The 23,565-nt window shown below is 39.1% G+C and overlaps 2 protein-coding genes across 2 annotated transcripts in view; one reads left to right on the top strand and one right to left on the bottom strand.

Annotated features, from left to right (window-relative positions):
* The window catches only part of LOC134660076 (uncharacterized), a 76,696-nt gene that overhangs the window by 29,592 nt on the left and 23,539 nt on the right, over window positions 1-23,565 (bottom strand). The gene's annotated exons all lie outside the window — the stretch shown is intronic.
* The window catches only part of LOC134660228 (uncharacterized), a 54,780-nt gene that overhangs the window by 10,782 nt on the left and 20,433 nt on the right, over window positions 1-23,565 (top strand). Inside the window, exons 2-7 of the mRNA XM_063515967.1 lie at window positions 13,024-13,388; window positions 13,985-14,111; window positions 14,714-14,944; window positions 20,604-20,704; window positions 22,155-22,313; window positions 23,009-23,131. Of these exons, the coding sequence (XP_063372037.1) occupies window positions 13,053-13,388; window positions 13,985-14,111; window positions 14,714-14,944; window positions 20,604-20,704; window positions 22,155-22,313; window positions 23,009-23,131 (1,077 nt within the window). The 5' untranslated portion in view covers window positions 13,024-13,052. The remainder of the gene's footprint in view (window positions 1-13,023; window positions 13,389-13,984; window positions 14,112-14,713; window positions 14,945-20,603; window positions 20,705-22,154; window positions 22,314-23,008; window positions 23,132-23,565) is intronic.

Below are 23,565 nucleotides of genomic sequence, written 5' to 3'. Positions count from 1 at the left end.
GGACATTCTTACACAGATTGACTAAGTCCCACAGTAAGCTCAAGAAGGCTTGTGTTGTGGGTACTCAGACAACGATATATATAATATACAAATACATAGAAAACACCCAATAAGGCTCAGGAACAAATGTAATGAGAGAGTGTAATATGTCTATTGAGAGTTACCTAATGGAATTTAAAATTAACTAGGCCAGCGGTTCCCCATGTTGACTGGGCTCCGAGCTCCGACCCACCTAACAAAAAAAATCAAATTTGGGACCCACCTCTTGGCCGTTTTAAAAAGGGCATAAAATATTATTGGTAACACTCAGATTCCCCAGGATTTCAGTGCCCACTCAATATTCGCCCGCGACCTATCAATCAGTTACGACCCATATTAGTTTGGGAAATATTGAACTAGGCTATAGTGAATGAAAGCGATGGACTAGTTAAATACATACTGGGGTAAAACCGGACGCATGGCAAATAAAACCTGTATTCAATTTTATTTCCGCCAGTCGGTGACTCGTCCCCACAAGATGGGTCCCACAAATAGCGAATTGTATTATTATTTGGGTGAATTTACTTTTTCTTGTCACTCGTTGCCATGGTTACGTTCTCCTGTGTCACTCTATAAAACCTGTTTTTTAGGCATTTAAATTCACCAGACACGCTTTTTTGTGATACTTATAAACCCTTTCCATTGAGGGTCGTCTACCAAGCGTGTCAGAAGGTGGACAATGTCTTCTAACAAACTATGCTACTATTGTCTCTTGGCTGACCGGACAGAATAACAACAAGAAATAGATGATCCACCCATTTATTAAGGACATGTCGATTTCACATAAAATACTTTTATTTTTGAAGTGAAAACTTCTTTAGCGGCGCTGTGCACCTTTTGAGGTGGGGAAAAAATGTTAAACTCGAGACAGTCGAGACAGCGTAAGACGATCACGTGACTGTAAGACGTAAGATGTCATTGAGTTTTCACTTCGGTCGGCACTCCCGGAGTGCAACCCGTTGTTTTTTTTTAAACAAAACATCGCCATTGAAATGCTCCTGTCGAAACACGCAAGTGCAATGCGGTTTGGCTCCTCCGCTCATTATTGAGATGACTCACCGCCTATTATGTCAGAATGTAGAGCCAGTTTTTTGGGACCTCACGGTTTTTGGGGGTCCGTAAACAATAACATACTTATTTATATTATATTAGCTTCTACAGTGAGCAGCAGAAATTGCTAGGCTACCTCGGGACAGGCATTGAAAGGGTTGGGCAGGGTTGAAAATTTGTATGGAGGTCAAACATTTTTTTGAGTGCGGGACTTAGAATAGAAGTCCCGCACTTAGAATCAGGGATGTTGCGAAATACGAATTGCGAATACGTATTACAAATTAAAGATATCTTATTGATACGGTTTTAACACCCCCTGGCACTGATTAAAATAACCGACTTGGTTTCACATTACATCTCAAAACTTTTTTGTAGTAAAAGCGTTGCGAGACTTGCACCTTTTTACATGTAATGTTTTTGATGGGATTTTATTTAAAGCTAGGAACTTCAAACTTCGTAAATAGATAATTAGGTAGTAGGTTTTATTAAATAGTGGACTTAAAAATCTTCTAAGGGTTTTGAGAGTGAGAGGGATTATATCGAGAAAAAATTTATTCAGTTTATAGAAACTTCTTAGCCAGGTTGTGAAATAAAAATCTCATGCATTGTATAATAATGAAAAAATTATTAACCGTCCCTACTGCTATCTTTTGCTGCATAATATTCTAAGCTAATGTATAATATATAACCACCAATATACTACTCCACGCGTACGAAGTCGCGGGCAACAGCTAGTTAAAATATACTTCTGTTTAAAAATTGCTCGTCAGATCCTTCGGCTATATCACTAGGTGTTTTATACTAAAACTATACCGTTATTGTATTTATGCAGGTTTTAAAAGGTCCCTATGTATACGGGACCCAATAATGGTATATTTTCTGAGGTCCACAGACCTTAATTAGGCACGTGCGAGCCGTGATGATCAGACATTCTTGATTTTTTGCTTTTATACTTTTCTTCGTGTGGTAGTTTTTTGCGTTCCACAAATGTTTGTTTTGTGTGGGTGGCTTTAAAATCTCTAAATAAATAGTTTCAAGAACCGAATACACTTAAGGTGACGGTAGAGGTGGGTAAATTTTCAGATTCTGTCAATTTACCCCATTTCACACACAAGCGCACTTCACGCACACTACCTCACTTTACTGGGACAGGTCATTGACCCATCAAGTTTTTTTAAGATAGCGTTTTGAGTTTAGTGTTAACCACTGACCTCTTTTGAGGAACAGAAACTGTAAAAACGTTCCATTGAAAGAAGAAAGAGAAACAATACATTAAATCTTGCTCTCCTTGTCTGTTCATGTCACACGTGACGTATTTAAATTCTAATTTAATTCATTTGATTGTTAACTATTTTCTGCATATTATAGCTTTGTCGAGATACGCGTTTTGTAAAGTTAAACCGAATAAACCCAGATGTCATTAAGTCAGATGTAAAATGTTATTTACTACTCTATACGGTTATTCATAAGGCGAAAAATCAATTCAATTAAAAATTTAAATAAATAAAGTTTCGGCAGGGTGGAAATTTAATTAAGGCCGACAAAATAAAATTTAATAATATATGTCGGCTGATGTACCCCTAAGATCTTTACAGATTTACTTGTACGAGTATCGTATATTCGCTATTTATTTTGCTATTAAATTTATAAAATTAAAATAAATAATTAAATATTATACTGGCATTCCACCGCTATTATTTCAGTGCTGAACTGATTATCTTCGATCGTAGCCTTGATGATGTAGTTGTACTTACACTTACGGCGGTAGGAGCGGCAATGAACCCCGCGCAGCGTAGAACGAGAGGTGCGTTGGGATAAGTGCATATACATATAATTCTTCGTGCGTCTGTCTGTCTGTCCGTCCGTCGGTCACAGTCTATTTTCTCCGAAACTACTGGACCAATTCAGTTGAAATTTGGCACACATATGTAAATTTGGCACACAAATGTAAATTTGTGACCCAAAGATGGACGTGTAACGTAAATAAAATGTATTTTAGAGAATTTGAAATACGGTAGCCATTTTTTGGGGGGGGGGGGGGGGTAAATGAAAAAATTAAAAAATATGTTTTTTAAACTATATAGTGTTACATATCAAATAAAAGAGCTCATTGTAAGAATCTCAAAGATATATATTTTTTATAATTTTAGGATTAATAGTTCAGCAGTTATTCATGAAAATAGGCAAAAAATGATCATTCTCCGCCCACTTTCTCCGAAACAACTGGATCTAAAATTTTGAAAAAAATACACAAAGTAGTTCTTTACCTATATATGTCAGGAAAATCTATAAGAAATGTGCAGTCAAGCGTGAGACGGACTTAATATACGGAACCCTTAGAATGCGAGTCCGACTCGCACTTGTTTTTGTTTAGCTCTTATTAGGTTTAAGGAGTTTTATGAGTGAAAAAAGAAGTTTTTTGTTTTATGTGCCCGCGTTATTGCCGATCGATTGTGTTTTAAACGATAATTAGACAAAAAAACTTGTTTTTCACCCAACGAATATAGATCCCCATAGATATGAGCGCCGATAGGCATATAGCCGGCGGCGGCGCGCCGGTCAAAATTGGTCGGCGGCGGCGGCGAATCGGCGGCGTGGCCTTGAAACACCTTCGATTAATGAAAAAAGAATTCAAACCAAAATTTTACCGAAAAAACATGTTTTTGCTGTAAGAAAGTTATGAAATAAATGCATTTTTTATTTTCAAGGATAATTTATTGAATAATGGTACGAAAAAAATTGATATCGTATAAACTGTGGATGCGGAGGCGGTCTTAATCTTGGCGAGGCTCTGGCCAGAAGATCTTAACGAGGCCCTTATCTTTTCTATAAGTTAAAAATTGCGGATTGACTGTATCAGGGAAACGTCTTGTCGACAGTCCAAAGAAAATCGAGCTCCGTTATTAACCAATATCGATTCAACAAAACCGATTTATGTCAAAAAGTGAGGCCTAACCCCGAGCTCCATGTAACACTGAAGACTTGATTTCGACGCCTCCCAATGCGAGGCCAGAGGATGAGCTGCAGGTAAGCATACAGCTAAGAATCGAACGCCAAGTGTAAGCTTGGCTGACGGCCGAACGCCTGGAGCGCCGATTGCGGCGCGCTTCTTTGCGAGGCCGAGCTGCAAGAGAGCAGAGTGAGGGCGCAGGCCGATAAAGACTGAAGCCATAGTGTTAAAGACCTGGAGCTTTCCTGCGGGCGCATTCGTGCGACGCCAAAGGCCGAGCTACAATGGAGCTAAGATCGGATAAGCACCAATGCTCAAGCGTTTTAAAACAGGCCGAAAGTTGAGCTCCAAACCGGGCCAAAAACTTGCAGGTTCAGATAGCGGCTTAATTCCATACGAGCGATGCAAGGCCAAAGATTGAGCTGCGAGAGAGCAAAGCTTGAAATTTGAACAGTGGCCAAGTTTAATTGAGACCCGATTCCGACGCCCTTCCGTGCGAAGCCAACGGCTGGACATTTGGACGTGGAAACGCTTAATATCTCAAAATTAACCCCATTTAATACCTTTTAAAGACGTTTAACCATGCTTGCAATGGTTAAATTCGCGGTAAATGACGGGTGGTTAGCTGGCAAAATTAGTTATGCATTGGATCGGTAATCCAAAGATGTGGGTTCGAGACGTTCGAGTCTCGCGTTAGCCAGAGTTGATCACAGTTAATTTTTTCATTGTGATTGACATATTTATGTCTAGTGTATAATATACAATCTATAAATTGTAATGTGGAACGTTCCACAATAAAAATGGAAGGAAATCAGTATGTTTATTACAAGCATATTGATGTTAAAATTGAAATAATTTCGTTTCCCCAAGACTAGTAGCGCGGTTACTAGACAGATAAGTTTGCATTTGCCTTCGATATTTTTTAATTATATGGGCCTAAAATACCTTTTGAATGCCTATAAACTATTCGAAGTGGCCCGTTAATGATCTAAACTCGATTAAAAATATATTATCTGATTCCGAAAGTAGTAGTAACTACCAAGGTCACGCCGATGCCACGCCGATAGCGCAGCGTCGGCGGCGGCGGCGCGAAAATTTTGTCGGCGGCGGCGGCGCGCCGGCGCGGCGCTCATATCTAGATCCCCATGACACATCTTCCAAGTCGCCTTTGGATAGGCTTAATTTTAAAAATAATTGAAATAATGTTCTATATCATTCATACTTGCAAAAAAAGACTAAAAATAATTTACGTGACCAATGCTTATTATTAGTAAATATCTTACAATTTAATATCTGATATATCACACGATACAAAAAAATGGCCGCACAGTTAAAAGTTTATTTATTTACGTTACTAGTCCATCTTTGGATCACCGACTCTTTGTCATATGTGAAAAATGTGTACCAAATTTCAATTGAATTAGTCTATTAGGGGCAGACACACGAGTGATCTTAAAAGGGATATTTTTCTTGAATGATTTGTATGTACTTACCCCAACGCACCTCACGTTCCACGCGGCGCAGCGTAATCAGTAAGTACCTAATAATTAGTGTCCGACCGAAACACAAATTTCTGTATATATAAATATTGTTGTCCTACTTGCTCCCCAACTTTTGGTCTTTGTCACATAGTTTAGTTTCATAATACGAAGTACTATTTCGTATGTTTCGGCCAGGCCGAAAGATTCGGCCGTTTTTTGGCCGAAACCGAAACTACGGCCGAAACATGATTTTATGGCCGAAACTGGTCGAAACCGAAACCGAATCTTCGGTCGGACACTACGAATAATCACAATGGTCTTAAGTACCACAGACCCTACTGTCGCTTAAGTCCTTTATGACAATCTCTGCCTATTAGAACTTATAAAAAAAAAAGAAACCGAGTAATTATATCCAACTACCGAACCTGCTTACAAATTTTCTCGAGATATTTGAGAAATGTGATATGCAAAGGAGAACATTCGAACAAACGAAAGTATTTTTGCCCAAGCTGAAACGGAGACCTTCGCCTACGCTCGGTCAGTGATGGTTTAGGTACAGTCAGCTGCAGGTCACCCCTGCATAGAAGATTGTATGCAGGGGTGGTACCTTTTCTCTGCAGCTGACTGTACACCTATAAAAAATTGTTGTACCTGCTGCAATTTTATACCGGTACCGTACTTTATATCTCAACAGGTATAGTACCTTCAAAACGAAGCGGTATTGATAAATAATAACGGTACCGTACCGCCTATAAATAATAATAATAATTCAGCCTATATACAGGGTGGTCCAAACCTTGACGTCCAAAAATTTTTTTTTAGATTCCTCACGTCGTGGGCTATCAGAATATACCCCATGTATGTTAGCCGATTTTTCGTAGTTATCGAGTTATGATTTTTTTTTACTTTTAACTTTTCATATGAAATTCCGGGGTTCCCATACAGAGTGGCTAAAAAATAACTGCATTTCCGTTGCCAGGGAGGTTTTGGGATTATACTGAGCAACTTTTACAATGGGGCCAACCCCGAAACCGCGAAAAAAAATTACCCTTCCATAGAAAATGGACTAGCCAAAATGTATAAAAAGCAAATTTTTTTTCGCGATTTCGGGGTTGGTCCCATAATAAAAGTTGCTCAGTATAATCCCAACACCTCCCTGGCAACGGAATGCAGTTATTTTTCAGCCACTCTGTATGGGAACCCCGGAATTTCATAGGAATAAGAATAAGAATAGAATAAGAATAAGAATTGTTTATTGCCACATACATGAACATAAAATAGAGTTAGAATTACTTACATAATAAAATAAAACAGTTGTTATTATATACAAAACAAAAGTGAGACGATCTTTGTATTAGGCAAAGGGTTCCAGTCTCAGCGTGTGCCGGGCCTAGGTGCCCGGCGCTGGTTTTCAGACCGGTCCCAGACTAAGGACGGTCGGAGAATATTACCTACATAGGAAAAGTTAAAAGCTTAAAAAATCATAACTTGAAAAGTACGAAAAATCGGCTAACATACATATGGGGTACATTATGATAGCCCACGATTTTTGGACGTCACGGTTTGGACCACCCTGTATAGACAATAATCTCAACGCTAGCCCAATGCGGATTGGGGACTTCACACACAGCTTTGAATTTCTTCGCAAATGTATGCACTACGAGTATGCAGGTTTCCTCACGATGTTTCCTCCTTCACCGAAAAGCTAGTAGTAAATATCAAATGATATTTTGTACATAAGTTCCGAAAAACTCATTGGTACGAGCCAGGATACCAATGAGTTTTTCCTTACCGCTTATACCGTAAAGAAATAATGCAGTCTCTGCTTTGCACGATTATTGTGTGGACATAATTCTTATAATCACCGAAACATACATACCTCTACGCACAGAATGTAATTGAAATAAAACATTGTTTTTTATAGTAAATTAACATAACATTCGATTTATACACATAACAATAAGCAGGCCAGGCCGCAGCGATATTGGCCTGTAAGCTTCATCTCGGTCTGCAAATCCGCAAAACTCGCTGGTACTGAATGCTGGTCTTGCCGTTATTAATTATCTTGATTCTTGAAGATTATCAGAACAGCACGTTACGTAATCGCATACATAGACGGAACGAACGTCAACAAAGTAGGTGTAGACACCAGGGATGTTGCGGATGCAGATTTTTTGACATCCGCGGATGCGGATGCGGATGCGGATTTTTAAAGGCTCACATCCGCGGATGCGGATGCGGATGCGGATGTCAAGATTAGGTACTTATAAAACGTCAAATATTACATTTTTAGTATTTTTTTATTAAAAAAAACCAAACTTTTAGTATTTGAGCAAGAATATAGGTGCGTTATATTTAATAAACAGTAACTTCGCCGACTTTTCTGGATCTAGACGATTTCGTTATAGGCAGGGGTCGGACAAAAAGTGCGGATGACGTAAAAATGACGTAATCTTGCACACAGTTTGAGTTTGTATTTAAACTTCCGGGTGACATGTAGTAACAAAGTAGTATTAATGAAGTAACAAAATAATCGTAAATAAATCCATGGAATTAATAATACAGGTGGTAGGGTGATGTAGTGAATAAAATAAATTTCACGAAACTTGTTACCATAAGGTATAATTATTTGAAATTAGTTAGAACACTTAGAACAAGTCTGTGGGATCCTCAGATAAATAGGTTTAATAGTCAAAAGTGGGAACAGTAGGTAAGATTAGTAAAAATAAAAAAAGAATTTGATGTTATTACACTTTTATAGCTAAATTTTAGCTAAATATAATCATGAAGATACAATAGCTAAACAATAACGAAGTCAATTTATTGTTCATCTGATTGACAATGTGTCAGTCAAAAACGTACTTACTCATTTCAAGTGGCGATATCGTTTAATAAAGAGGTTGATAAATGATAAGTGACAATTGTTTATGAAAATCAAAAATACTATTTGAAATCATCCTATAAGTGGTTTGACGTCATCCGCACTTTTTGTCCGACCCCTGGTTATAGGTAATGACGAAATTACCTAGCACTTACGCCGCCGCTAAGACGTTCCTGTACCGACTTGTTCGACATCCGCATCCGCATAAGCTCCGCATCGATTTTATGCGGATGCGGATGCGGATGTTAAAAATAATGCGGATGTTCCGCGGTTGCGGATGCGGATGCGGATGTTCGCAACATCCCTGGTAGACACTGCAAGTCTTTAGGTATTAAACGAATTACGCTTCGTATTAATAGATGAGTAATATTTAAATGAACATATAATATTCTCTAACATAAATACAAGATTACAATTAATTGACATCAAAAGTCATTGACGTACAGAAGTCATATACATTTTTATACTGACGAAAAATTGATACCAGTATAATGAAAATCAATCCCAATCAGTAAAACGAGTCTTTAAACTTTTTTCATTTTAAGCGGGTTTTGAAGGAACAAGTTACTTAAATTCGATTGTAATCGTATTGTTTTAGGATAATTTACTGCTGTTTTCGACCGTTACGACCCGTAAATAACAACAACTCACATTTAAAATTTGACTGGAGCTCGACGTGATTATGTTTATTTACCCTATTTTATGAAATACAATTTATCTACTGGTATACATTTTCGTATGCGTATATGATGAAATGTCTTTATTAATGTCAAAAACGAGCTATGACGACGTACACGTCTGCTTCGATGCAAGGCCAACGGCCATCTGACTCGAAGAAGAGTTTTGAGTGATGTCGTCAATGTATGGAAATTATACGAAAGTTTACATTTGGGATTGAATTTCTGTGTTGTATTTGTGAGTAAAAATATAAGTAGATAATAATCTGGTAGTTTAGTTATCTAGCCTTCAAAATCCCACAACAACTCAATTACTGTCAAAGACAAAACTGTAATGCGTCTTGCTCAAACGGAACTCCATATTTTGATTTTTGGACACTTTTAGTGTCGATTTGTAGAGAATTACAGGAAATAAAAAAAAATATGGCGTGAAGAGCCGGTACACGGCTTCTTCGTGAACAGATTTACGTATAATTTAATGCAGTTATTAATCATTCATTGAACAAATTGATTGCACAAAGTGAGGTCTAAATCGAAAACGTCATATACCGTCCCCTTAACTATTTCAGTATTTTCAATTGCTCATATCTGAGAGTGGAACAGAATTTAATAACAGAAAAAGGGAAAATAAATAGAATTTCATGTATAACACAATAGTTGTAGTGTAGTAGGTGGCGATCACAATAGATCAGCGATGGTCGCAGTGATACATAGGCTTTGGAGCCTTATATAGCCCCTAACAAGAAGAAGAAGAATAACACAATAGTAGATTGTTAACCAAGGGGTGAAAGGCACTCATGTCTGTCGAGGTGTGAGAGCGCCAATAGTCCGAGGCTGAAATGATTCCTTTCACCCGAGTTAAACACTCTACTTTTCATTTCGAATACGAGGAAAGTAAAATGCATGTGATTTTAAAAAACATGACTGAGTATACATTTTTATACTGTTTCTCGAAGGTACTTTCAATTAAGTAACAATTTAGGTAAAAGAATCGTATTTATGGAATGGGGAGTTAAAAAACAGACTGGAAATTGTATAACAAATCCATTTAAAACCAAATTTCCATTGTTTATCTTTAAAAAATCGTTCTCGGAGAGTTAAATGTTCTAATGCAGAATGACCCTGACAATGACAATGACCCTCTTTCGCACCATGAGAAATGAAAAGTATTTTTTTAAGATACATTATTATGATTTAGGTAAGTTGCCAATTTTTTCGGGTAATTCCGAAAATGGGCTCTGGTGTGATGGAATTACGATAGGGGTCCAATGATGATCAGTCCGCCAGACGATATCGGCCTGTCAGTTGTTCGGAGCTGTCACCTTTTGCGTTTAACTGACAGGCCGATATCGTCCGGCGGACTTAGCCCGTACCATGAGTCACTGACAGTGTCAAAACTGACATATACGCTATTGAGAACGTATTTACTTTCTATACATCTCGCTCGTACTAATATAGGAGTACGAGCGAGATGCATAGAAAGTAAATTACGTTCTCGATGGCGTTTATGTCAGTGCCATACTGATCATCAGTGGCCCCTTTACACAGTTTGGCGGATTACAACGTAATAGGTATCTGGGAGACGAAGCTTTGCTCGGAAAACATATAAATACTCAAAAATTCGCGTTTTCCCAGAGATAAAACCTAGCTACATCGATTTTTCGCTCCCGAATACCCCCATATAGCAAATTTCATCGAAATCGTTAGAGCCGTTCCCGAGATCCCCGAAATATATGTACATATAAATAAATAAATATATGTACAAGATTTGCTCGTTTAAAGGTATAAGATATCAAAGATATGAGATGTCCGTAGATTCTTCTCAGTTATGGGAGTCACATATTAAATTATATTAAATTTGGTTGCGAAGCCTAACCGCAGACGGGTCTATTAATTAATTTAATTCAACTTATTTCATTAATTTCATTATGTGAACTATGTTTCCGTTATCTATACACTATTGACTACATGATAGCTATGTATATCTTGACACGACGATAAATCAATGACATAACTTACATAACATGTACGATTAAAAAACCGGCCAAGTGCGAGTCGGACTCGCGCACCGAGGGCTCCGCGTCATCAACAAAAAATAGAGCAAAACAAGCAAAAAAAACAAGCAAAAAACGGTCACCCATCCAAGTACTGACCCCGCCCGACGTTGCTTAACTTCGGTCAAAAATCACGTTTGTTGTATGGGAGCCCCACTTAAATCTTTATTTAATTCTGTTTTTAGTATTTGTTGTTATAGCGGCAACAGAAATACATCATCTGTGAAAATTTCAACTGTCTAGCTATCACGGTTCGTGAGATACAGCCTGGTGACAGACGGACGGACGGACGGACGGACGGACGGACAGCGGAGTCTTAGTAATAAGGTCCCGTTTTTACCCTTTGGGTACGGAACCCTAAAAACCGGTTATGCAAAAACCAATCTCGGCTAGCCCAATGTAATTAATTATAACTGCAAATATACATGTTTTAATGCGCTTCTGTATATAATATGTATATGTAAACGTTATACTTCGATCAATCGAATTGATTATGGAATATTTTATTTAAATAATAACATTATGAATTTTTTTTATTGACCTAGCGAGCACGAAGCGCAAGCGAAGCGTCCTTTTGGCAAAAATGCTTTTATATGTTGACAAACAGAGACACAGACAGACATATAATATAACACACCTCTTTGAAGAAAAGCAGTTCTTCTCGACAGGTCGCATATCTGCTGGCCTACCGCGAAAACTGAAATTCGCACATTGCGGGGATCTTTCTCTTTTACTCCAATGAAGGCGTAATAAGTGACAGACAAAGATGCCCCCAATTTGCGAACTTCGATTTTCGCAGAGCCCTGAAGGCGGAAAACATCCGAACAGACATACGAAAGCATTTTTCTCAAACATGCAATGAAATGTCGTCGCTCCGGGCGTTATATCAGGCTTCGAAGTATCACGTTTAGGGCGGAGCAACTCCAGAGAACTGTAAAGGAATTTCATACAAAATTGAAGGCCTAGGCCGGGAAGTAATTTTTTTTTTAATTCTAATGTAAACATGGGGTCTGTGTCCATGAACAGGCTAAACAGCCGAATTTTTTTTTTTTTTTTTATTTTTAGTGAATGAATGGTTATCGGACCAAAATATCCGTGTTAACGCCTGTTATACACGAACGTACTGATATTAAGAATACGAATCTGTATGATTCAATGTGTTGATGAATAAATTTAAAATTTTGTCTATACGTAAGTCACCAGAGACCATAGACAATATTTAAAATCCTCTGCATTTATTTTATTTATAGAAATTGAGATTCTTATTATCAGATTGTGTATAATGGCCCTAATAAGGTCTATTCGAACACTACACACGCGAAATACGGACGACTTCCGTAAAAAAAACAATTATGGTGGGATTGGAAGGAAAATTAAAAAACTTTTGTTGTGAAGTTGGATTTTTATTATAAAGATTATAAATTTGTTTTTTTTAGTGGTGTATTTTTTTATTTCATTGCATGTTTGAGAAAAGCACTATACATGCCTAGCCGTGAAAAGGTCTTGCCGGCTTCGTATCACTATCCGGCCTCCCTACGGTCGGCCGGCTATACCTACTCACCCGGCAAGCCCTTCTTTCCCGGCGTCTGCAGTAATGTACTATTTTCCCAAGCTGTACTGTAAGTGTAAAGCCTGAGTGGACGCTCGAAGCGGAGCGTTCGGCGGGGCGTGCAGCGTGGCGTCGGGCTCACAAGTGATTTGAACAGCGTGCACTAAGGCCGCTACTATACGTTTGCATTTGTTTAACATGCACGCCGCACGCCCCGCCCTGCTGCACGCCCAACTCGAGCGTCCACTCAGACCTTACACTAACGGAAACGCTTTTGTGGCGCTTCGCGCTCGCTCGGTCAATAAGTTTATTGTTTGTAACTAATTATAACTTTCTTTTCAGAACCAGCGGCAATGCGACAGTGACCCAAAATGGCGTTAAGGACTAAACTAGTGATCTTAGTGTTAACCTCATTAATAACAAACAACCTTTGTGACAATGACGTCTTAAAACTCTCCATCGACGACAGTGATCTACTAAGAGGCAGCGGCGAAGAGAAAGAAAATCTAGAAAAAGAGATAGAAATAGAAGATAAATCTGAATTAGAAGAGTATACTACTACAGAATACGCGACAACAGACGCGTCGTATATAGTTACTTTTAATGATTTAAGAATGGATACGACGGTGGAAAGTACGACCGAGGACAATGGTGTAGTCAGGACGGCCGTACCGGAGGATATTTATAATGGCAGTAACATTGTTAAGGTGAGATAGTAAATGTTTTGGTCTATGTGTAATAACATTGATAGATATAGTCAATGGATAGGACAGGCACAAGTATGTTGTATACAGAGTGGGCGCCTATAAGCTGAGTCTTTAACTAAGTAATCCTTATGGTAAAACGTACAAAAAATGTTATATTAATGTCCACCCACTCCAAAGAAGGCCCATCGTTATTTATATTTTTTATCGTTGTTATGTTTAATATGCACTTGGAGTTTTGTCTATGCTAAACTAATTTTAAATACCCCCTACGCTATACGCCAAAAATCCATTTAATGCCAAAAATGCATAACATCATTTTGGAAAAGAGCTGATACTCTTCAAACTGCTGGATCGATTTTTATCAAACATGGCTAAGCACCATCGCAAGGAAACTCGCTTTCACATAAAAATAACCGCATCAAAATCGGTCCATCCGTTGGAGAGCTACGATGCCACAGACAGACAAACATTGGCGTCAAACATATAACACCCCTCTTTTTGCTTCGGGGGTTAGAAATAAGACTGTAGAAACTGTAACTACTTGTTTTATCTTTTGTAATTTGTGTTTTTAGACTATTCATCACGCTTATTTTCAGATAGAAACCACTACCTCACCCCCCACCAGAGCCACGGAGAGCATGGAGGGAATGTCCCCCAGGATAGCGGAGTTCGATGGGGGGGAGACCAACCAACGAAGCCCTAAGCTCACTGAGACTGCTAGTCGTAAGTTTATGTTAATCAACATATTAGATCAATTAGAGTTGATTTAACCAAATGGGAGAAATCTGCTATAATGAAAAGTTCGTATACTTCCGAACTTCATATAGGGTAATTCGCCAGTAACTGGCCACCTGTTAGTAACTGGCCACCCTAAACTAAAAATGTTTCTATTCACCTATATAAACATAATTCATTTTTAGTATAAGCAGCCTTCGATAACTAGCCACCTTATACTAAAATGAATTCTGTTTATTGGTGAATAAAATCATTTTTAGTTTAGGGTGGCCAGTTACTAACAGGTGGCCAGTTACTGGCGAATTACCCTACCTATCGTTGTTTACTTTATTAGGATTATCTTTCAACCTATCTCACTTCATCAAATGGTTTTCACCGAGAGTTTTTAGAATCCTCTAAAAGAAAACAAATTAACTAAAGGTGTGTCTTTAATATTCCAAAAGTTTCTCCCCATAAATCGTTCTCCAGAATCCCGCCATCAGATCCTGACCCGATGACAATACGAACAAGTGATCAATACCCTAAACAAAACATGATTCCTAATCTTGATCAAAAACCACATCAGATTCTAATATTCTCTCTCTTTTCAGCGGAACCTCAGCCCCATGACCGGCCAGTCTTCGACTCCTCTCCCCCAGAAGCCGTCACTCCCCGAGACACCCTCCGCAACTGGCTTGAGGACCCCTGGCTGCGAGCGCCAGCCGGTCTCCTGGTGCCGCTCAGAGCCTCGGCCTTGGCTCGGGCGAGCGCGGTCTGGGACGACCTCAGCGGGGAGAGCTTGGGGCTGAGCGACGTAGTGCTCGTCGGCTATCATGCTAACGGTAAGGTCACAGGTCCCTACACCAACAGAGTTTCTTGAGGATCCTGGCTGCGAGCACCAGCTGGTCTCCTGGTGCCGCTCAGAGCCTCGGCCTTGGCTCGGGCGAGCGCGGTCTGGGACGACCTCAGCGGGGAGAGCCTGGGGCTGAGCGACGTCGTGCTCGTCGGCTACCATGCTAACGGTAAGGTCGCAGGTCCCTACACCAACAGAGTTTCTTGAGGACCCCTGGCTGCGAGCACCAGCCGGTCTCCTGGTGCCGCTCAGAGCCTCGGCCTTGGCGCGGGCGAGCGCGGTCTGGGACGACAGCGGGGAGAGCTTGGAGCTGAGCGACGTGGTGCTCATCGGCTACCATGCTAACGGTAAGGTCACAGGTCCCTACATCAACAGAGTTTCTTGAGGATCCTGGCTGCGAGCACCAGCCGGTCTCCTGGTGCCGCTCAGAGCCTCGGCCTTGGCTCGGGCGAGCGCGGTCTGGGACGACCTCAGCGGGGAGAGCCTGGGGCTGAGCGACGTGGTGCTCGTCGGCTACCATGCTAACGGTAAGGTCACAGGTTCTAACCCCGGCCCTATACCAATAGAGTTTCTTGAGGATCACAGGCTGCGACAGCCTGTCTCCTGGTGCCTCTCAGATCCTCAGATCCTCTTGCTGAATATCATTTCACACGCATAAGAGTTTAACAAAAAACAAAGAACAGTAGGAATTATCTTATCCTCTAGCCGCCCATACGTCAAACCTTGCCAAGCAAAATAAAATTTTATTTTGTCAACACAAAGTTCAAATTAGAATGGAACAGGAGACCTTTTTATAGGTCTCTGGGCGGCTAGGGGTTATAGGATGTAAAAGAAATCTGATATTCTTGGCACAATGCCAATGTCATCAGGAAAAGTTACATTAATTACCTAACGATAATTGCTAATCAGTCTTACGTATCATTGTTCGTATAGGCATCGTCAGCAGAGTTGAAAAGAATGATAAGACCTGATTTAGACGGCGCGCGAACTCGCATGCGATTATAGTTACATTGCGGAGTGTTGGTTACGTCCAATTCAGCCGACCGATCAAAACCAGCAATGTAATGAAACTCGCATGCGAGTTCTCGCATCGTCTAAATGAGCTCTTACACACACAGCTACAATACTACAGCTAGAGTACTAATCGTAAAAACAAGGGTAAACAAGGATTCATTGATTTTGATTGATTGGTCTGTCCGATGCGTTGTTTTTATCGTACTTGTGTTGGTGACTATACAGCTATGAGATAATCTATTGTTTGCAAACGAGCAATAATCATGTACGCATGCGCGAACACGCACACAGTTTTATAGCTCGACGGTGGCAAACAAGTGTACGGCCGGTTGGTAAGCGGACAACGTAGGGTAAGTGTAAATATGTTTTGGTTTACGAGGTTATGACTTATGAACAAATGCGTATAGTGGAATATAAACGTAAATAGTATCTTAATCTTTTACCAGTCTTGTATTTCTTGAATAACTGTATTTTTGACATATTCTTACCTGAAACAAAATAAAACACACAATTATATAAATGTTAAATATACTTAATGGAATCCTAAGAGAAAGGCAACAAAATAACTTATCAAAAACCTGCTTTAAATAGTACAGACCATCCGATTATCGATCCGTACCAAATTAGTCAGTAGGACATTAAGAAAATTTAAAAAACGTAGGCGGGAATGGTGTGATGAGTCGAACTTACAAACAGCAACACTTAACTCTCCATCGGTGGACTTTATGCCTTTTGTAATAAGGTTTACGTTCTGTCAGTTAACAGTGTGGGCGATGGTACATACAAAATTTAAATTTCACGCGATTTTCTACCGACAAATTGGTTTGCCAAACATAGTACATATTTCCAAATTTTATATTAAGGAAAAAATTGAAAAAGTTACGCTTCCGGCAGGACTTGAACCCGCCACCTCCACAATCCGTTTGTTGCTCTTAACCAATTGAGCTACGGAAGCCTACCAGGACGGCGCAAATCTTTCCATTCCTTCCTTTATGAATACACGCCTTTGGGGTGGCGTATAGCGACATGTACCTATTTTGTTATAGTACATATTTATGATCTGACTGGTTAGTTAGTTTGGTTGTTGTTTTGTATACTACCCTTTGACTATCTAATGACGATCTGCTGTGCAGATCTTTTTGGACACTTCGTCCGCAGATCCACTGACTTGACAACTTGCATGAAATCGAAATAGAATTTGCACAAAAGAGTAAAGAACAGATGCAAACGTCATCCATGTAAAGTGACACTGTCTTTTGTTATTATAATCCACAGACTTGTCATTTTCGCGCTCGCGCTTGACAGACAGCTGAAGTGTGCGAAAGGGAAGCCATCACGTATATGAACATACCATGAGTGCGAAAGAGTCAGACTACCAATGAGAAAACGTGACCACTTTTGACTTTGACGACGGCCGCGGACGGCCAAGAGCGTATCACAGTAATTTTCAAATTGAAAAATATACACGGATTAGGACGAAAAGTATTAAATAAAGTAATTCAGTGAAGATTGTGTCTTGTAGTGTGCCGGATTTCAGTGTTACAGTGCCAAATAATCCAAGCAAACACTAATTTCAGAGGATTTATGATATTCCTAGCGAAATTTTCATAACGATATTTTGTCAAATTAACAGCGTAAAAAGTGTAAGAAGCCGGTTTATAAAGTTCATTATAAGTTTTTCTTCCTTTGTGTGCTAATATTTTATCATATTAGCCTATAATTTAAAATATTTTGTGTAAAAACATAACCTGTTACTTTACGCTAGGGCTTGACAAAATGTTCATATGACAGTATCGATAACTTGTCGGTATATTAATAGCTATGTAATTATTTCTTCACAAGACATCATTAAGATATTAGCTTTTATAACCGACTTCAAATAATAACGATTGTTATACCTTTTTGAAGGTGCTCATGTTTAGCGGTAAATTTAAACTTCACTTTCCAACACAGTAAGAGTTACATTAAGATAAGTCTGCAACGATTTTGATAGTACACACAGTGCAAGTGTTATTTATACGTCATAATGTCGTAAAATTTTAACGTTTAAAATAACACATTTGAAAAAGTAGTCGATAAAGCAATCAAACATCGACAGATTATTAATATGTTGTAACATGACATCACTATTTTCGATCTCACATAGACAATTTACGCACACACTTGCATTTCATTTTTGGTCGCACTTTTGAAGATTGACAGTTGTTCTAGTCATATTAATTCTATGTTATAATCAATGTAATCATGCAGTGACAGGTGTGCGAAATCAAGCGGTTTTTACATGCCATGGTATTAACTTCAATTTTGATTATTAGGTTTTTAGTAGTTATTATTATTATAAGCCTATACAGTGTCCCACTGCTGGGCAAAGGCCTCCCCCCTCGATCTCCACTCGTCTCGGTCTTGACTTCTTGTGCAATCCGCGGCGATTCGTTGATATGCGTCCAGGTCGTCCCGCCATCTCCGTCTGGGCCTACCAGATCCTCGCCCGTCTTGCGGCACCCATACTGTAGCTATTTTGGCCCACCTCTGTGGGTGCATACGGCAGACATGGCCTGCCCGGTCCCACTTCAGCTTGGCGGTCTTAGCTCCAACATCAATGCGCGTTTTCGAGCGCAGCGTAGAGTTACGGATTTTGCGCCTCGGTGAGTGACCAGGTTTTAGTAGTAGTGACAGTAGTGTAGTAGTAAACAAGTGCATAAAACAGAGAGAATACAGTAAATGTGTACAAAGGCGAACTACTACCAAGGGGGGTTTTCTAGAATGTAGATCTTTCATCATTCAATTGTCATTTCACTCATTTCAAATTTCAGATTTTTATTGGTTAAAAAAACAGATTTATACACGTCATCGACAATTAGCGCCTAGGCCGGGAGGTTTTTTATTAGGTATATATAGGCGGGAACTGAGCAGACGAATCGCCTGATAGTAAGCGATTACCGTCGCCCATGGACACAAGTGCGTTGCCGAAATTAAAGATGGGAGTATGCTCTTTCTTCTAGGTTTGAAGGCAAATACTAATTACATTAAACAACCGCGTAAGTTAACGGGCGTTTTTTTTTTAAGTTGTCCCCTACACTTTTTTTTTTCAAATTTGGGTTTTTTTATGTTATTTCTACTCAGAATCACGAGCTCTTTCTATTCTAATAGGAGAAAAAAAGTGTCCTAAGGTTTTTATTTCCATTCCGTCACCATTTTTCATACTTTGTATGGCGGTCGCGGAATGGAAAGGTCGAAAAATGTATGGAAATTTTGGGACACTTTTTTTCTCCTATTAGGATAAAAAGAGCTCGTGATTCTGAGTAGAAATAACATAAAAAAATCCCAAATTTGAAAAAAAAAAGTGCAGGGGACAACTTAAAAAAAAACGCCCTAACACATTCATTACCAATTTGCCACCCAGCGAAACAAGACATCCGCGTTAGGCTACAAAAAATTCGTCATATACAGCTGTAGTACCACGATCCCGACTATCGGGTCGTCCGGCCTGGGAACGAAATCATATAATACCCGATAGTCGGGTTTTCGGCACTGAATGTGTTAAACCATTATTGCAATACACATTTACTTAATCTAATTAAATCATTTAATTGTATTCCGACCGGAACCATATAAAACATAGGAATGCAAAGAGAACCGACCTTGGCGAGTGAATGTAAGTTATGTAAACTAACACGCTCCAGTTAACTCGTATTGGGTTTAGTAAAAAATAGGAGAAAAAGTAACTTAAGATCTGGCTGGGAGCTTGGGTTACTGTAGTATTGAGTGGAACTTGCGTTGATTATGAAAGGGATTTCATGCATATGAGTTTTCTAGAGATTATCTAGCTAGACCTAGAGTAGGTGGGCGTTTTTTTTGTTGTCCCATACCCTTTTTTTTCAAATTTGGGATTTTTTATGTTATTTCTTCTCAGAATCACGAGCTCTTTCTATCCTAATAGGAGAAAAAAGTGTCCTAAGGTTTTTATTTCCATTACGTCACCATTTTTCATAGACTTTGTATGGCGGTCGCGGAATGGAAAGATCGAAAAATGTATGGAAATTTTGGGACACTTTATTTCTCCTATTAGGATAGAAAGAGCTCGTGATTCTGAGTAGAAATAACATAAAAGATCCCAAATTTGAAAAAAAAGTGTAGGGGACAACAAAAAAAAACGCCCAGGTAATTCCGTGTCACCGAATTAATTTTTAGCTTGTAAGATTTTTTATAATTGTATGTATGTTAGTTTGTAAGGTATGTATCTATGGGCCTTAGTTGCCTGATAATGAATGATATTTAATTTAATTTAATAATACCGAAATTTCAAATACAATATCGGTAGCCCTCAGGGAGCTTTGTTTGATCCATACTGTTAACCTTTTGCACGCCAATGACCGAAATATCCGCACCGTAGGTTCAACGCCAAAGACCGATTAAACGGTCACAGACCACAGAGCAATATAGACCTACGTGCATATGCATAAAGTTCAATTTCAGTTTTGACACTTCGGTGACGTGGCGTCAGCGTGACAGCTTTTGTCTTTGACACGGCGTCGAAAAGGTTAAACGAAAGCGTGTATATCTAAATTATAATTTCGTTAACTGTCGCTTCTGCCGAGTACAAAATTAAATTAATAAGGTCAATTTGTCACCAGGCATCAACTGGAGATCCCGTCACAACCTCCAGGGCAACGGCGTCAAAAATGGCTACACGGCCGTGTCTGACGCGCTGGACAAGCTCTTGGTTAAATACCAGGTAAGTACACAGTAAAAGGATTTAGTTTTAGTACCATTTCGTACCTTGTCACAGTGACAATCAATATTAATATACCTCGTCATAATAGAAAATAATACTTAATGATTTACTGCCGTACCGTACGTACTTATAATTCCGCTACTCGATGCTAGATGTCGACTATGAAAATAATAGTCTTTTGGTACCAAAACTGATGTGATCAGCAGCAGTGATCACTCTAAGTATTTTTTTCTACTCCAGCACTTAAATGTGTCAATTAAATGACTGACAGTGATATCTAAAGCAATGTCATTTGAATGCTTTGTCTATAGGCTCATAAGATGACTGCTAGCAGTCATCTTATGAGTATAATACAACTGCTTTATTTTTTTTAAAGATACAAGTTCCGATCATCTTGATTGAAAGAGGTATGTTTTCATTTACAATAATAACTCTTTTTTTTTTAAATAATAACTCAATTTTTTTTAAATAATATCTTTTTTTTTAATAATAACTCTTTTTTTTAATAATAACTGTTTTTTTTAAATAATAACTCTTTTTTTTTTAATAATCTCTTTTTTTTTTTTTTTTTTTTTTGCTGCAGCTGTCATAGAAAAAGTAATGTATGCAAATTGCAACAGCTCATAATTGGTTCTTAAAATTCAAGGGTCTTTTTTTTTTTTTTTTTTTTGCTGCAGCTGTCATAGAAAAAGTAATGTATGCAACAGCTCATAATTGGTTCTTAAAATTCTCGGGTCTTTTTTTACAAAACTCGACTACGTCTCGTTTTGTAACTTCGACCCTTGAATTTTAAGAACCCTTATTATATCACTGTTGCATAAACTACTATTTTCTCTATAGTAGCGGCTTACAAAATACTCCCATGTTCCAAATTTAAAATATACGTTTTGGAGTAAATGGCTGTAACGGACAGACGGGCGGACTAAACTATAAGGGTTCCGTATTTTGCTACGGAACCCTAAAAACATTTCCTGACACCGCGTAATAACACTCTTTATTCTCATAAGTGTGATGATTTGATGAAAAATATGAAATTTCCGAGCCAATGACCTTTAATTGTCCGCGAAATTACGGCAAAACCCTCTTGTATATTACTATACCCTAATAAACATAATAATAAGACACATACAATGTGCTACAAAAAAGTCAATACCATCACGGTTAACACAACGACATAAAGTCCATTTTAGCTTGGCTAAAATATACATATAAATATACATATAGTATGTGATTTTGAGTATTTTGAATATGACCGTCAGAAGACAATAAGACAGACAAGGTTGGTGTTTTAATCGTATTTCCGTATGTTATTGAGTTGTCACAATATGTATATGTATGTCATAATACATAATTACATACAACAAAAGCAACACTTTATCCGCAAGTTTAAAAACATAACTTTTCCTTTTGGTTTCGAAAAAGAAACCCTAAAATCCATTTTTCTTTTCAGGGCTTGCCAGAAACGAGCGACGGGACAATGCAAGCCCTTATATCAGCCACCAAGCTCGTGCCATATGACAGTGCACTGTTTGTATTGACGGATAGAGCACCTGGGGATCGTCAGAGGCTCCCGTTGGCTGTGAGGGCTCTAGTTGAGAAGCGACTAAAGGTAAGCCATGATTATTCCTACACCGGAACAGGTGACGCAGCAGAAAATTTTAAGCTAACTCTGCACCGAGTTTGACGTGTCTAAGCGCCACTTGCACCATCCCACAGATCCGGGTTAATGGGTTAAACTGTTAAACCAGTGTCAAGTTGTACTGGTAACCATGGTAACTCCAGGTTTAACCGGTTAGCCCCGGGTTAGTGTATGGTGCAAGTGGTCCTAAGTGAATTTTATGTCAATGGCGGCTTTCCTGCGCTCTATCGCCTGTCAAATCAGTGCCGAGATTGCAGAGAAGGCTTGGACTGACACTACCTAATAATACCTTTGTTGGAATCGAAAATGTTGGCATAGAGAACATCATAGAGTTAGACCAAGAAAAGTCTGCAACGAGTGATGAAATTATGACGTATTAACACATTCATTGCCACCCAGCCAAACAAGACATCCGCGCCTGGCTACAAAAAGTTCGTCATATAAAGCTGTAGTACCACGATCCCGACTATCGGGTCGTCCGGCCTGGGAACGAAATCATAAAATACCCGATAGTCGGGTTTTCGGCACTGAATGTGTTAATTAACACGTGCACTGCGTATGCTATCAAAATTATTGCAGAAGTTTCTTGGTCTAACTCTATATCTATCACATCTTTTATGGTAGTTCTTCTTAGTCAATTAAGACAGCATTATGTATTTCCCCAGGTGTACACGATCTGGACGAACCCCTCTCTGCCGGCGTTTGACATAGAACAACAGATTCAGGGTCTGAAGAACGTCTCCAAGCATACCGAGGGAGAAGTGCTGACGTACATACTGCAGGGCTTGGTAATATGCTGTATTATGTTATATCAATGTAAATCAGTATTTTCGGGACAATCTTACACATATCGACTGCGACATAGCCCCAAACTAAGCAAAGCTTGTACTATGGGTAGGCGACGATATGCATACTTAGATAAGATCCAAAGCGCAGGGACAAATATTTGTGATGAACACAAAAATAAATGCCCTTACCAGGATTGGAACCCGAGACCGGGACCTCTTGCTTCGTATAGGCAGGACCTACCCACTCAGCTACCGCAGGCAGGCAGGCATCAGGGTCACTACCGAGTAGGGTTGGACGCATTTAATTTATCTGTTTCCTCAATATTTCTGACTGTTCTGAGATAGAAACGACCTCACGTAACCGCCTGGGTTGTATTTTACTTAGGTCATCAGTATTATTATCATTAAGGTGCGGAAACTCGTATGCTCATTAT

The sequence above is a fragment of the Cydia amplana genome, chromosome 26, assembly GCF_948474715.1.
Source record: "Cydia amplana chromosome 26, ilCydAmpl1.1, whole genome shotgun sequence".
Classification (NCBI taxonomy): domain Eukaryota; kingdom Metazoa; phylum Arthropoda; class Insecta; order Lepidoptera; family Tortricidae; genus Cydia; species Cydia amplana.
This window is presented reverse-complemented; position numbering and strand designations above follow the sequence as displayed.